This window comes from Phyllobates terribilis, unplaced genomic scaffold (assembly GCF_046119375.1).
Source record: "Phyllobates terribilis strain yellow unplaced genomic scaffold, ASM4611937v1 Scaffold_1__5_contigs__length_1240528914, whole genome shotgun sequence".
NCBI lineage: Eukaryota > Metazoa > Chordata > Amphibia > Anura > Dendrobatidae > Phyllobates > Phyllobates terribilis.
Window position 1 is genome coordinate 620,320,136 of NW_027362761.1, and position 13,109 is coordinate 620,333,244.

Below are 13,109 nucleotides of genomic sequence, written 5' to 3' on the forward strand. Positions count from 1 at the left end.
ATCCCAAGTAAGGAGAGCGCTAACTAGAGAAGAAGCTGAGAGGCCCATGGGTCACTGGAGGATCTGCAGAGATCTACAGCTAAGCAGGGTGAATCAGTCAAACAGGACAACTCTTACTCGTGTACTCCACATATCTGGCCTTTACGGGTGAGTGGCCAGAAGAAATACATTTTCGAAAGCCTTAAGAAGTCCCTGTTGCAGTTTGCAAAATGCCATGTAGGGGGCACAGCGAGCATGTGGAAGAAGGGGCTCTGGTAATATGAAACCAAAGGAGAAATTTTTGGGCAAAATTTAAAACTCTGTGTGGCAGAAAACTAACACTGAACATCACCCTGAAAATACCATCCCCACCGTCACACATGGTGGTGGCAGCATCATAACTGTGGGGAGTCTTTTCTTCAGCAGGGGCAGGGAAGCTGGTCAGAGGTGTTGGGAAGATGGATGAAGCTATATACAGGTCAATTCTGGAGGAAAACCTATTAGAGGCTGCAAAAGACTTGAGACTGAGGAGTTAGATGGCAGGACAACGACCCTAAACATCCTGCCAGAGCTACAATAGATGGTTTAGATCAGAGCATATTCCTGTGTGTGAGCGGCCCACTCAAAGTCCAGACCCAAATCCCATTGTAACAAGACGTGAAAATCACTGATCACGGACATCTCCATCCAATCTCACTGAGAGAGAGTGAGTGTGAAAAGAAGACGGGTCAAATGTCTCCTCTAGATGTGCAAAGCTGGAGAGACAGACCCCAAAAGACTGCAGCGAGAGGTGGGAGAGACGGACCACAGAAGACTGCAGCAGTAATTGCAGAGAAAGGTGGTCCTTCAAAGTACTGACTCGAGCTGAATACAAATGCACCTCACAATTTTCAGATTTATACTTCTAAAATAATTAGTACACCTCCTATCATTCTCTTTACACGGCACAAATACTTGTTACTTTTGTTGTAGCACAGAAAATCTCCATAAAATACATTTAAATTTGTGGGTGTAAAATGAAAAAATGTGGAAAAGTTCACTGGGAATGAAGACTTTCTCAAGACACTGTATTTCCATCTTCTCCTTAGTGCCCAGTGCTTCCATTCAGTTTCCGCTGTGTCCTCTCATCTCTCTATCTCCTTCTCAGTCACTTCCTAGTGTTTCACCTCTCCTCTCTCTCTGTCTTCTCAGTTACTTCCCAGTCTTTCTCATCTCTTCTCTCTGTCTTCCCCTCAGTTACTTCCCGGTGTTTCTCATCTCCTCTCTCTCTGTTTTCTCAGTCACCTCTCCTCTCTCCCCATCTTCTCAGTCACTTCCCAGTGTTTCTCATCTCCTCTCTGTCTTCTCACTAACTTCCCAGTGTTTCTCCTCTTCTCTCTCTCTGTCTTAGTTACTTCCCGGTGTTTTGCCTCTCCTCTCTCTCTGTTTTCTCAGTCACTTCCCGGTGTTTCTCAACTCCTCCCTCTCCATCTTCTCAGTTACATCCCGGTGCTTCTCAACTCCTCCCTCTCCATCTTCTCAGTTACATCCCGGTGCTTCTCCTCTCCTCTCTCTCGGTCTTCTCAGTTACTTCCTGGTGTTTTGCCTCTCCTCTCTCCCCGTCTTCTCAGTTACTTCCCGGTGATTCTCCTCTCTCCCTATCAGTTACTTCCCAGTGTTTTGCCTCTCCTCTCTCCCTATCAGTTACTGCCCGGTGTTTTGCCTGTCCTCTCTCCCTGTCTTCTCAGTCTCTTCCCAGTGTTTCTCATCTTCGCTCTTTCTTCTCCTCAGTTACTTCCCAGTGTTTCTCCTCTCCTCTCTCTGTCTTAGTTATTTCCCGGTGTTTCGCCTCTCCTCTCTCCCCATTTTCTCGGTTACTTCCCGGTGATTCTCCTCTCTCCCTATCTTCTCAGTTACTTCCCGTTGTTTCGCCATTCCTCTCCCTATCTTCTCAGTTACTTCCCGGTGTTTCGCAGTTCCTCTCGCTGTCTTCTCAGTTACTTCCCGGTGTTTCACCTCTCCTCTCTCCCCGTCTTCTCAGTTACTTCCTGGTGTTTTGCCTCTCCTCTCTCCCTATCAGTTACTTCCCGGTGTTTTGCCTCTCCTCTCTGTTTTCTCAGTCTCTTCCCAGTGTTTCTCATCTACGCTCTTTCTTCTCCTCAGTTACTTCCAAGTGTTTCTCCTCTCCTCTCTCTCTCTCTCTGTCTTCTCAGTTACTTCCTGGTGTTTCACCTCTCCTCTCTCCCCATCTTCTCAGTTACTTCCTGGTGTTTCACCTCTCCTCTCTCCCCGTCTTCTCAGTTACTTCCCGGTGTTTTGCCTCTCCTCTCTCCCTGTCTTCAGTCACTTCCCAGTGTTTCACATCTAAGCTCTTTCTTCTCCTCAGTTACTTCCCGGTGTTTTGCTTCTCCTCTCTCACGATAAGTTACTTCCTGGTGTTTCACCTCTCCTTTCTCTCCGTCTTCTCAGTTACTTCCCAGTCTTTCTCATCTCTTCTCTCTGTCTTCCCCTCAGTTACTTCCCGGTGTTTCTCATCTCCTCTCTCTCTGTTTTCTCAGTCACCTCTCCTCTCTCCCCATCTTCTCAGTCACTTCCCAGTGTTTCTCATCTCCTCTCTGTCTTCTCACTAACTTCCCAGTGTTTCTCCTCTTCTCTCTCTCTGTCTTAGTTACTTCCCGGTGTTTTGCCTCTCCTCTCTCTCTGTTTTCTCAGTCACTTCCCGGTGTTTCTCAACTCCTCCCTCTCCATCTTCTCAGTTACATCCCGGTGCTTCTCAACTCCTCCCTCTCCATCTTCTCAGTTACATCCCGGTGCTTCTCCTCTCCTCTCTCTCGGTCTTCTCAGTTACTTCCTGGTGTTTTGCCTCTCCTCTCTCCCCGTCTTCTCAGTTACTTCCCGGTGATTCTCCTCTCTCCCTATCAGTTACTGCCCGGTGTTTTGCCTGTCCTCTCTCCCTGTCTTCTCAGTCTCTTCCCAGTGTTTCTCATCTTCGCTCTTTCTTCTCCTCAGTTACTTCCCAGTGTTTCTCCTCTCCTCTCTCTGTCTTAGTTATTTCCCGGTGTTTCGCCTCTCCTCTCTCCCCATTTTCTCAGTTACTTCCCGGTGATTCTCCTCTCTCCCTATCTTCTCAGTTACTTCCCGTTGTTTCGCCATTCCTCTCCCTATCTTCTCAGTTACTTCCCGGTGTTTCGCAGTTCCTCTCGCTGTCTTCTCAGTTACTTCCCGGTGTTTCACCTCTCCTCTCTCCCCGTCTTCTCAGTTACTTCCTGGTGTTTTGCCTCTCCTCTCTCCCTATCAGTTACTTCCCGGTGTTTTGCCTCTCCTCTCTGTTTTCTCAGTCTCTTCCCAGTGTTTCTCATCTACGCTCTTTCTTCTCCTCAGTTACTTCCAAGTGTTTCTCCTCTCCTCTCTCTCTCTCTCTGTCTTCTCAGTTACTTCCTGGTGTTTCACCTCTCCTCTCTCCCCATCTTCTCAGTTACTTCCTGGTGTTTCACCTCTCCTCTCTCCCCGTCTTCTCAGTTACTTCCCGGTGTTTTGCCTCTCCTCTCTCCCTGTCTTCAGTCACTTCCCAGTGTTTCACATCTAAGCTCTTTCTTCTCCTCCGTTACTTCCCGGTGTTTTGCTTCTCCTCTCTCACGATAAGTTACTTCCTGGTGTTTCACCTCTCCTTTCTCTCCGTCTTCTCAGTCACTTCCCAGTGTTTTGCCTCTCCTCTCTCTCTCTGTCTTCTCAGTTACTTCCCGGTGTTTCACCTTTTCTCTCTCCCCGTCTTCTCAGTCACTTCCCAGTGTTTTGCCTCTCCTCTCTCTCTCTGTCTTCTTAGTTACTTCCCAGTGTTTTGCCTCTCCTCTCTCCCCGTCTTCTCAGTCACTTCCCAGTGTTTTGCCTCTCCTCTCTCCCTATCAGTTACTTCCCAGTGTTTTGCCTCTCCTCTCTCCCTATCAGTTACTTCCCGGTGTTTTGCCTCTCCTCTCTCCCCGTCTTCTCAGTTACTTCCCGGTGTTTTGCCTCTCCTTTCTCCCCGTCTTCTCAGTCACTTCCCAGTGTTTTGCCTCTCCTCTCTCCCTATCAGTTACTTCCCGGTGTTTTGCCTCTCCTCTCTCCCCGTCTTCTCAGTTACTTCCCGGTGTTTTGCCTCTCCTCTCTCCCTATCAGTTACTTCCTGGTGTTTTTCCTCTCCTCTCTCCCTATCAGTTACTTCCTGGTGTTTTTCCTCTCCTCTCTCCCTATCAGTTAGTTCCCAGTGTTTTGCCTCTCCTCTCTCCCTATCAGTTACTTCCAAGTGTTTCTCCTCTCCTCTCTCTCTCTCTGTCTTCTCAGTTACTTCCTGGTGTTTCACCTCTCCTCTCTCCCCATCTTCTCAGTTACTTCCTGGTGTTTCACCTCTCCTCTCTCCCCGTCTTCTCAGTTACTTCCCGGTGTTTTGCCTCTCCTCTCTCCCTGTCTTCAGTCACTTCCCAGTGTTTCACATCTAAGCTCTTTCTTCTCCTCAGTTACTTCCCGGTGTTTTGCTTCTCCTCTCTCACGATAAGTTACTTCCTGGTGTTTCACCTCTCCTTTCTCTCCGTCTTCTCAGTCACTTCCCAGTGTTTTGCCTCTCCTCTCTCTCTCTGTCTTCTCAGTTACTTCCCGGTGTTTCACCTTTTCTCTCTCCCCGTCTTCTCAGTCACTTCCCAGTGTTTTGCCTCTCCTCTCTCTCTCTGTCTTCTTAGTTACTTCCCAGTGTTTTGCCTCTCTTCTCTCCCCGTCTTCTCAGTCACTTCCCAGTGTTTTTCCTCTCCTCTCTCCCTATCAGTTACTTCCCAGTGTTTTGCCTCTCCTCTCTCCCCGTCTTCTCAGTTACTTCCCGGTGTTTTGCCTCTCCTTTCTCCCCGTCTTCTCAGTCACTTCCCAGTGTTTTGCCTCTCCTCTCTCCCTATCAGTTACTTCCCGGTGTTTTGCCTCTCCTCTCTCCCCGTCTTCTCAGTTACTTCCCGGTGTTTTGCCTCTCCTCTCTCCCTATCAGTTACTTCCTGGTGTTTTTCCTCTCCTCTCTCCCTATCAGTTAGTTCCCGGTGTTTTGCCTCTCCTCTCTCCCTATCAGTTAGTTCCCGGTGTTTTGCCTCTCCTCTCTCCCTGTCAGTTAGTTCCCGGTGTTTTGCCTCTCCTCTCTCCCCGTCTTCTCAGTCACTTCCCAGTGTTTTGCCTCTCCTCTCTCCCTATCAGTTACTTCCTGGTGTTTTTCCTCTCCTCTCTCCCTGTCAGTCACTTCCCAGTGTTTTGCCTCTCCTCTCTCCCTATCAGTTACTTCCTGGTGTTTTGCCTCTCCTCTCTCCCTGTCAGTTAGTTCCCGGTGTTTTGCCTCTCCTCTCTCCCTGTCAGTTACTTCCTGGTGTTTTGCCTCTCCTCTCTCCCTATCAGTTAGTTCCCGGTGTTTTGCCTCTCCTCTCTCCCTAACAGTTACTTCCTGGTGTTTTTCCTCTCCTCTCTCCCTGTCAGTTACTTCCCGGTGTTTTGCCTCTCCTCTCTCCCCGTCTTCTCAGTTACTTCCTGGTGTTTTTCCTCTCCTCTCTCCCTATCAGTTAGTTCCCGGTGTTTTGCCTCTCCTCTCTCCCTATCAGTTAGTTCCCGGTGTTTTGCCTCTCCTCTCTCCCTATCAGTTACTTCCTGGTGTTTTTCCTCTCCTCTCTCCCTATCAGTTACTTCCTGGTGTTTTTCCTCTCCTCTCTCCCTATCAGTTACTTCCCGGTGTTTTGCCTCTCCTCTCTCCCCGTCTTCTCAGTCACTTCCCAGTGTTTTTCCTCTCCTCTCTCTCTGTCTTCTTAGTAACTTCCAAGTGTTTTGCCTCTCCTCTCTCCCCATCTTCTCAGTCACTTCCCAGTGTTTTGCTTCTCCTCTCTCCCTATCAGTTACTTCCCGGTGTTTTGCCTCTCCTCTCTCCCCGTCTTCTCAGTTACTTCCTGGTGTTTTTCCTCTCCTCTCTCCTTATCAGTTAGTTCCCGGTGTTTTGCCTCTCCTCTCTCCCTATCAGTTGGTTCCCGGTGTTTTGCCTCTCCTCTCTCCCTATCAGTTACTTCCTGGTGTTTTTCCTCTCCTCTCTCCCTATCAGTTAGTTCCCGGTGTTTTGCCTCTCCTCTCTCCCTATCAGTTACTTCCTGGTGTTTTGCCTCTCCTCTCTCCCTATCAGTTACTTCCCGGTGTTTTGCCTCTCCTCTCTCCCTATCAGTTACTTCCCGGTGTTTTGCCTCTCCTCTCTCCCTATCAGTTAGTTCCCGGTGTTTTGCCTCTCCTCTCTCCCTATCAGTTACTTCCTGGTGTTTTTCCTCTCCTCTCTCCCTATCAGTTACTTCCTGGTGTTTTGCCTCTCCTCTCTCCCCGTCTTCTCAGTTACTTCCTGGTGTTTTTCCTCTCCTCTCTTCCTATCAGTTACTTCCTGGTGTTTTTCCTCTCCTCTCTCCCTATCAGTTAGTTCCCGGTGTTTTGCCTCTCCTCTCTCCCTATCAGTTACTTCCTGGTGTTTTTCCTCTCCTCTCTCCCTGTCAGTTAGTTGCCGGTGTTTTGCCTCTCCTCTCTCCCCATCTTCTCAGTTACTTCCTGGTGTTTTTCCTCTCCTCTCTCCCTATCAGTTAGTTCCCGGTGTTTTGCCTCTCCTCTCTCCCTATCAGTTACTTCCTGGTGTTTTTCCTCTCCTCTCTCCCTATCAGTTAGTTCCCGGTGTTTTGCCTCTCCTCTCTCCCTATCAGTTACTTCCTGGTGTTTTTCCTCTCCTCTCTCCCTATCAGTTACTTCCTGGTGTTTTGCCTCTCCTCTCTCCCCGTCTTCTCAGTCACTTCCCAGTGTTTTGCCTCTCCTCTCTCCCCGTCTTCTCAGTCTCTTTCCAGTGTTTTGCCTCTCCTCTCTCCCCGTCTTCTCAGTCACTTCCCAGTGTTTTGCCTCTCCTCTCTCCCCGTCTTCTCAGTTACTTCCTGATGTTTTGCCTCTCCTCTCTCCCTATCAGTTACTTCCCGGTGTTTTGCCTCTCCTCTCTCCCCGTCTTCTCAGTCACTTCCCGGTGTTTTGCCTCTCCTCTCTCCCTGTCAGTTACTTCCTGGTGTTTTGCCTCTCCTCTCTCCCCGTCTTCTCAGTCACTTCCCGGTGTTTTGCCTCTCCTCTCTCCCTATCAGTTACTTCCCGATGTTTTGCCTCTCCTCTCTCCCTATCACTTACTTCCTGGTGTTTTTCCTCTCCTCTCTCCCTATCAGTTAGTTCCCGGTGTTTTGCCTCTCCTCTCTCCCTATCACTTACTTCCCGGTGTTTTGCCTCTCCTCTCTCCCTATTAGTTACTTCCCGATGTTTTGCCTCTCCTCTCTCCCCGTCTTCAGTTACTTCTCGATGTTTTGCCTCTCCTCTCTCCCTATCACTTACTTCCTGGTGTTTTGCCTCTCCTCTCTCCCTATCAGTTACTTCCTGGTGTTTTGCCTCTCCTCTCTCCCTATCACTTACTTCCTGGTGTTTTTCCTCTCCTCTCTCCCTGTCAGTTAGTTCCCGGTGTTTTGCCTCTCCTCTCTCCCTATCACTTACTTCCCGGTGTTTTGCCTCTCCTCTCTCCCTATTAGTTACTTCCCGATGTTTTGCCTCTCCTCTCTCCCCGTCTTCAGTTACTTCTCGATGTTTTGCCTCTCCTCTCTCCCTATCACTTACTTCCTGGTGTTTTGCCTCTCCTCTCTCCCTATCAGTTACTTCCTGGTGTTTTGCCTCTCCTCTCTCCCTATCACTTACTTCCTGGTGTTTTTCCTCTCCTCTCTCCCTGTCAGTTAGTTCCCGGTGTTTTGCCTCTCCTCTCTCCCTATCAGTTACTTCCTGGTGTTTTTCCTCTCCTCTCTCCCTGTCAGTTAGTTGCCGGTGTTTTGCCTCTCCTCTCTCCCCATCTTCTCAGTTACTTCCTGGTGTTTTTCCTCTCCTCTCTCCCTATCAGTTAGTTCCCGGTGTTTTGCCTCTCCTCTCTCCCTATCAGTTACTTCCTGGTGTTTTTCCTCTCCTCTCTCCCTATCAGTTACTTCCTGGTGTTTTGCCTCTCCTCTCTCCCCGTCTTCTCAGTCACTTCCCAGTGTTTTACCTCTCCTCTCTCCCCGTCTTCTCAGTCTCTTTCCAGTGTTTTGCCTCTCCTCTCTCCCCGTCTTCTCAGTCACTTCCCGGTGTTTTGCCTCTCCTCTCTCCCTATTAGTTAGTTCCTGGTGTTTTTCCTCTCCTCTCTCCCTATCAGTTAGTTCCCGGTGTTTTGCCTCTCCTCTCTCCCTATCAGTTACTTCCTGGTGTTTTTCCTCTCCTCTCTCCCTATCAGTTACTTCCTGGTGTTTTGCCTCTCCTCTCTCCCCGTCTTCTCAGTCACTTCCCAGTGTTTTACCTCTCCTCTCTCCCCGTCTTCTCAGTCTCTTTCCAGTGTTTTGCCTCTCCTCTCTCCCCGTCTTCTCAGTCACTTCCTGGTGTTTTGCCTCTCCTCTCTCCCTATCAGTTAGTTCCTGGTGTTTTTCCTCTCCTCTCTCCCTATCAGTTAGTTCCCGGTGTTTTTCCTCTCCTCTCTCCCTATCAGTTAGTTCCCGGTGTTTTGCCTCTCCTCTCTCCCTATCAGTTACTTCCTGGTGTTTTTCCTCTCCTCTCTCCCTATCAGTTACTTCCTGGTGTTTTGCTTCTCCTCTCTCCCTATTAGTTACTTCCCGATGTTTTGCCTCTCCTCTCTCCCCGTCTTCTCAGTTACTTCCCGGTGTTTTGCCTCTCCTCTCTCCCTGTCAGTTACTTCCTGGTGTTTTGCCTCTCCTCTCTCCCTATCAGTTACTTCCTGGTGTTTTGCTTCTCCTCTCTCCCTATTAGTTACTTCTCGATGTTTTGCCTCTCCTCTCTCCCCGTCTTCTCAGTTACTTCTCGATGTTTTGCCTCTCCTCTCTCCCTATCAGTTAGTTCCTGGTGTTTTTCCTCTCCTCTCTCTCCATCTTCTCAGTCTCTTTCCAGTGTTTCGCCTCCTGCCCTGCTTTTGGTTTCTTGGTACTTTTTTTCCCTTCTTTTTACCATTACATATTCATTGTCCGGCTTTACACTCCGTCTTATCATGTAATACTTGCTTTCTCTCACTGCAGTTGTCCATTTTCTCACAACTCTTATCTGGCTCGCTCCTTTTCCTATTTCACCGGTGATTGGATTCATGATGTACCTCCAGGATTACTGGCAGAATTGGTGAATGGGGGAATGGCTGAGGACTGGAGGAAACTGCAGTTTCAGGGTTCTCTTACAGGGGGCGCTTTGTCCTGGACATCATACCCTGGCACATCATATGGCTGCCTGATCTATCCAAGGGGAGCAGCCATGAACCAGCTTTGTATCCAACTAAAATAGCGATAAACCATTCATCCTGGTCATCTCACCGGTCTCTCACAGGTTTCTTCTGTCTCGCTGGTCTCTGCTGTATGTGGGGTCACCTGTATCACCCATGTTTGCTATGTGGGGAGGGTCTGCTCTTTACCTTCTTTGTCTGTATGTTGTGGTCTCCTCTCCCCCGCCTTTGCCGCATGATGGGGTCTCCGCTGTCTCCCTGTCCTCCTCTCTGGGGTATCTGGATATGTTTTTGGCTTCCTTATCCTCGGTCAGATTTCCAGCAGTGTCTCGTGGATGAGTGTCATGAACTGGGAGTGAAATTACTCGGAGATGCGGCTGTTTATGAGCTAAAAGAGCGAATCCAGCAAGTGAGCACCGGACAACACGAGCAAGGTAAGCCTGGGGTATATATACGACTGACTTTATGAAGTATTCTGTACATGGCTGACTGTAGGCGCCGCTGGATAAGTGACTGGCGACTGTAGGCATGCCTGGCTCCGGTGACTGTATGTGTGCCTGAACAAGGGACCGCTGACAATGGGCACGCCTGGCTCCTGTGAAGCTAGGCTCCAGCGATTGTGGGCTCTCCTGAATAAGGGACCAGTGACTGTAGGCACGCCAGGCTCCAGCGATTGTGGGCTCTCCTGAATAAGGGACCAGTGACTGTAGGCACGCTAGGCTCCAGCGATTGTGGGCTCTCCTGAATAAGGGACCGGTGACAGTGGGCACGCCTGGCTCCTGTGAAGCTAGACTCCAGCGATTGTGGGCTCTCCTGAATAAGGGACCAGTGACTGTAGGCACGCCAGGCTCCGGCAGTTGTGGGTGCTTCTGAATAAGGGACCGGTGACTGTAGGCACGCCAGGCTCCGGCAGTTGTGGTTGCTTCTGAAAAAGGGACCAGTGACTGTAGGCACGCCTGACTCCAGCGATTGTGGGCTCTCCTGAATAAGGGACCAGTGACTGTAGGCACGCCAGGCTCCGGCAGTTGTGGGTGCTTCTGAATAAGGGACCAGTGACTGTAGGCACGCCAGGCTCCAGCGATTGTGGGCTCTCCTGAATAAGGGACCAGTGACTGTAGGCACGCCAGGCTCCGGCAGTTGTGGGTGCTTCTGAAAAAGGGACCAGTGACTGTAGGCACGCCAGGCTCCAGCGATTGTGGGCTCTCCTGAATAAGGGACCGGTGACGGTGGGCACGCCAGGCTCCTGTGAAGCCAGACTCCAGCGATTGTGGGCTCTCCTGAATAAGGGACCAGTGACTGTAGGCACGCCAGGCTCCAGCGATTGTGGGCTCTCCTGAATAAGGGACCGGTGACTGTTGTCACGCCAGGCTCCGGCAGTTGTGGGTGCTTTTGAAAAAGGGACCAGTGACTGTAGGCACGCCAGGCTCCGGCAGTTGTGGGCTCTCCTGAACAAGGGACCGGTGACGGTGGGCACGCCTGGCTCCTGTGAAGCCAGGCTCCAGCGATTGTGGGCTCTCCTGAATAAGGGACCAGTGACTGTAGGCACGCCAGGCTCCGGCAGTTGTGGGCTCTCCTGAACAAGGGACCGGTGACGGTGGGCACGCCTGGCTCCTGTGAAGCTAGGCTCCAGCAATTGTGGGCTCTCCTGAATAAGGGACCGGTGACGGTACCGGTGACGGTGGGCACGCCTGGCTCCTGTGAAGCTAGGCTCCCGCGATTGTGGGCTCTTCTGAATAAGGGACCGGTGACGGTGGGCACGCCTGGCTCCTGTGAAGCTAGGCTCCAGCGATTGTGAGCTCTCCTGAATAAGGGACCGGTGACAGTGGGCACGCCTGGCTCCTGTGAAGCTAGGCTCCAGCGATTGTGGGCTCTCCTGAATAAGGGACCGGTGACAGTGGGCACGCCTGGCTCCTGTGAAGCTAGGCTCCAGCGATTGTGGGCTCTCCTGAATAAGGGACCAGTGACTGTAGGCACGCCAGGCTCCGGCAGTTGTGGGTGCTTCTGAATAAGGGACCAGTGACTGTAGGCACGCCTGACTCCAGCAGTTGTGGGCTCTCCTGAATAAGGGACCAGTGACTGTAGGCATGCCAGGCTCCGACAGTTGTGGGCTCTCCTGAATAAGGGGCCGGTGACTGTAGGCACGCCAGGCTCGGGCAGTTGTGGGCTCTCCTGAATAACGGACCGGTGACTGTAGTCACGCCAGGCTCCGGCAGTTTTGGGCTCTCCTGAATAACGGACCGGTGACTGTAGTCACGCCAGGCTCCGGCAGTTGTGGGCTCTCCTGAATAAGGGACCAGTGACTGTAGGCACGCCAGGCTCTGGCAGTTGTGGGCTCTCCTGAATAAGGGACCAGTGACTGTAGGCACGCCAGGCTCCAGCGATTGTGGGCTCCTGAATAAGGGACCGGTGACTGTAGTCACGCCAGGCTCCGGCAGTTGTGGGCTCTCCTGAATAAGGGACCAGTGACTGTAGGCACGCCAGGCTCCAGCGATTGTGGGCTCCTGAATAAGGGACCGGTGACTGTAGGCACGCCAGGCTCCGGCAGTTGTGGGCTCTCCTGAATAAGGGACCAGTGACTGTAGGCACGCCAGGCTCCAGCGATTGTGGGCTCCTGAATAAGGGACCGGTGACTGTAGGCACGCCAGGCTCCGGCAGTTGTGGGCTCTCCTGAATAAGGGACCAGTGACTGTAGGCACGCCAGGCTCCGGCAGTTTTGGGCTCTCCTGAATAAGGGACCAGTGACTGTAGGCACGCCAGGCTCCGGCAGTTGTGGGTGCTTCTGAAAAAGGGACCAGTGACTGTAGGCACGCCAGGCTCCAGCAGTTGTGGGCTCTCCTGAGTAAGGGGCCGGTGACTGTAGGCACGCCAGGCTCGGGCAGTTGTGGGCTCTCCTGAATAACGGACCGGTGACTGTAGTCACGCCAGGCTCCTGGAGTTGTGGGCTCTCCTGAATAACGGACCGGTGACTGTAGTCACGCCAGGCTCCGGCAGTTGTGGGTGCTTCTGAAAAAGGGACCAGTGACTGTAGGCACGCCAGGCTCCGGCAGTTGTGGGCTCTCCTGAATAAGGGACCAGTGACTGTAGGCACGCCAGGCTCTGGCAGTTGTGGGCTCTCCTGAATAAGGGACCAGTGACTGTAGTCACGCCAGGCTCCAGCGATTGTGGGCTCTCCTGAATAAGGGACCAGTGACTGTAGGCACGCCAGGCTCTGGCAGTTGTGGGCTCTCCTGAATAAGGGACCAGTGACTGTAGTCACGCCAGGCTCCAGCGATTGTGGGCTCCTGAATAAGGGACCGGTGACTGCAGTCACGCCAGGCTCCGGCAGTTGTGGGCTCTCCTGAATAAGGGACCAGTGACTGTAGGCACGCCAGGCTCCAGCAGTTGTGGGCTCTCCTGAATAAGGGGCCGGTGACTGTAGGCACGCCAGGCTCGGGCAGTTGTGGGCTCTCCTGAATAACGGACCGGTGACTGTAGGCACGCCAGGCTCCGGCAGTTGTGGGTGCTTCTGAAAAAGGGACCAGTGACTGTAGGCACGCCAGGCTCCAGCAGTTGTGGGCTCTCCTGAATAAGGGACCAGTGACTGTAGGCACGCCAGGCTCCGGCAGTTGTGGGTGCTTCTGAAAAAGGAACCATTGACTGTAGGCACGCCTGACTCCTGCGACTGTTGGCGCATCTGGATGAGGGACAGATGACTGTAAGCACGCTTGGCTCCGGCAGTTGTGGGTCCTTCTGAAAAAGGGACCAGTGACTGTAGGCATGCCTGACTCCTGCGACTATTGGCGCATCTGGATGAGGGACAGATGACTGTAAGCACGCTTGGCTCCGGCAGTTGTGGGTGCTTCTGAATAAGGGACCAGTGACTAGGCTT

At 51.8% G+C, this 13,109-nt stretch overlaps 1 protein-coding gene across 1 annotated transcript in view; it reads left to right on the top strand.

The window, feature by feature from the left end:
• TAF1C (TATA-box binding protein associated factor, RNA polymerase I subunit C) overlaps positions 1-13,109 on the top strand; it is a 126,337-nt gene that overhangs the window by 85,354 nt on the left and 27,874 nt on the right. Inside the window, exons 7-8 of the mRNA XM_073684376.1 lie at positions 9,048-9,286; positions 9,556-9,675. Of these exons, the coding sequence (XP_073540477.1) occupies positions 9,048-9,286; positions 9,556-9,675 (359 nt within the window). The remainder of the gene's footprint in view (positions 1-9,047; positions 9,287-9,555; positions 9,676-13,109) is intronic.